Genomic DNA, 2,106 nt, shown 5'->3' with positions numbered 1-2,106 from the left:
TATATTTCGTCCTTTTATATATAAAGATTGACACTTAGTTCGTGAAAATCCGATCATTAGAACGAAAGTTATTCAGGGTGATTCCTTTTTTTAGGGACTGTACACCTTGAAAAATGTATAAAAAGAAAATTCCTAATATTATTATTTTTATTTTATAAAATCTTACATTTGTAATTCTGTTCTAATTAATATGGAAAACAATTACTGTATATTGGAACAGTTACTGCAATTTAAAAAAAAACTAATTACTCATTTTATTACATTAATGTTTATCAAACTATTTAAAACACTGCAGTAGTTGGTTTAAGATAAAATCAAATTTTGTAATAAAAACTCAAACTTGCCTCGTTTTGCACATCATCAACATCTTTAATTACTAGGTAGGATTCTTCGCTGAAAAGGAAACAAACGAAATTATATAATTACTCCAAGAATCTACCAAAAAATAAATAAAAATAAATAAATTTAAAATGAAATTACTATAATTTAATTTAAAAAAAATATTTTTCGAATGCTTAGTCTGCTACATTTTTGACTGCTACCCAGAAAAAGTATATAACGAGAAAAAAATACTTAAATAATTAACTTCTAAAACTATTCCAGTGGTCAATCACAGTAAGCAAAACAAATAAATGAAAAAAAGGTAACAACCTGATTAACTTTTTTCTAGGGTGGGGTGCATCCAGAATATGTAATATTCAGTAAAAATTCTTCAGTCAAAATAAGCAGTCGATTATTTTAGTCATTTAAAGTTAGTTTCACTTTTTGCGTGTCATGCTATATCTCCAGAACAAATGAAACGAATTAAAAACTTTTTGAACGCATTTATAAAACTCTTTTATCCAGAGAAAATTCGATGTAATTTTTTTTAAAATTTATAATTATTTATTACTTTTTCATTATCTAATTCACTACAGTTAGTTCAGCTGAAGATGAATCTACACCCAAGTCAAAATTCTTGATGGACCCATCAAAATATTTTGATGGTTTATGCTGATTAAAATGCGATTCATGATGGTCGTCATCATTTGATGGTCACCATCATCCAACATTTTCCAGTATGAGTTCACGGATTTTATATGCCAACAAACTTCCATCATTCCATGATGGAAAATGTTACTTTAAAACTATGATTGTTAACCATCAAGAGAAGTTTAATTCTCATGGACCAACAATCCATGATGGTTCCAACTATATATTTCCAACATGTTTTAGTCAGAATTATTGTTAGTTCAGCAGGAATATCCATCAAAACAATTTTTTGTAAAGTTGGCCCATCAAAAATCAGTCCGAAATCTTACATTGGGGTGATGGTGGTTCATGATCTTTCCAACATTTGGTTTCTAAGAAACTATGATGGATATTTCTGATGGTTAAACATGAAGAAACAATCAAAACAAGTTGCTATTCTAATGTTGGACCATCATAAATCAGTCCAAATTCCTACGTTAGGGTGTTGGTTACTTATGTTGGTTACCATCAAAAAAATTTAATGGTTCATGATGGTTATCATCCAGCTTATGTTATTCCATCAATGGAAAACCATCAAAAATTTTGACTTGGGCAGTGACTTGCTTGATTTTGAAATATCTTTTCTGGCGTACATCCTGACTAATTGGTAGTGAGTCACGGTTTGGGATAAAAAGTGGCTCTATTGGAGCAACCAAAATGCTGAGAGTGGCTTATATTTTCTCTTTTATTTTTCTAGATTACGAAATGACAGCAAATTAGAAGGACTTGGTTTTGCTTGCTTCTGTGGAAACCATCTTTTAAACTGCAAGCGAAGAGAGGGTTACTGTTACTAAGAGACTGTTACTAAGTAAATTTTTGGGTTATTTTGTACTAATATCTGACTAGATGTGATCTATAGTTTTTGTGGAACAAACTGGCTGGCTGGAGAGGCAAGAAAATTAATGGTGATGATAATTGCTTGCATCCCTGATACGATCGAGGTCTTATCAAGTTTCGAGTGAATTGATCTAATTATGTAGCGTAATACAAATAATAGAAAGTGCATAATTTTTTTGTAAAGTGAATAAAAATAATTTTGTGAGTAAGATCTTTGTTTGAATTTATATATATATATATATATATATATATATATAA

General features: G+C 29.4%; 1 protein-coding gene across 1 annotated transcript in view; it reads right to left on the bottom strand.

Annotated features, from left to right (window-relative positions):
• Positions 1-2,106, bottom strand: part of LOC122270540 (FMRFamide-activated amiloride-sensitive sodium channel-like) — a 119,001-nt gene that overhangs the window by 12,984 nt on the left and 103,911 nt on the right. The window contains exon 12 of the mRNA XM_071184480.1: positions 345-393. Coding sequence (XP_071040581.1) covers positions 345-393 — 49 coding nt within the window. The remainder of the gene's footprint in view (positions 1-344; positions 394-2,106) is intronic.

Source organism: Parasteatoda tepidariorum, chromosome 8 (genome assembly GCF_043381705.1).
Source record: "Parasteatoda tepidariorum isolate YZ-2023 chromosome 8, CAS_Ptep_4.0, whole genome shotgun sequence".
Classification (NCBI taxonomy): Eukaryota; Metazoa; Arthropoda; class Arachnida; order Araneae; family Theridiidae; genus Parasteatoda; species Parasteatoda tepidariorum.
The sequence above is the reverse complement of the archived record's forward strand: the minus strand, read 5'-3'. Positions and strand labels throughout refer to the sequence as shown.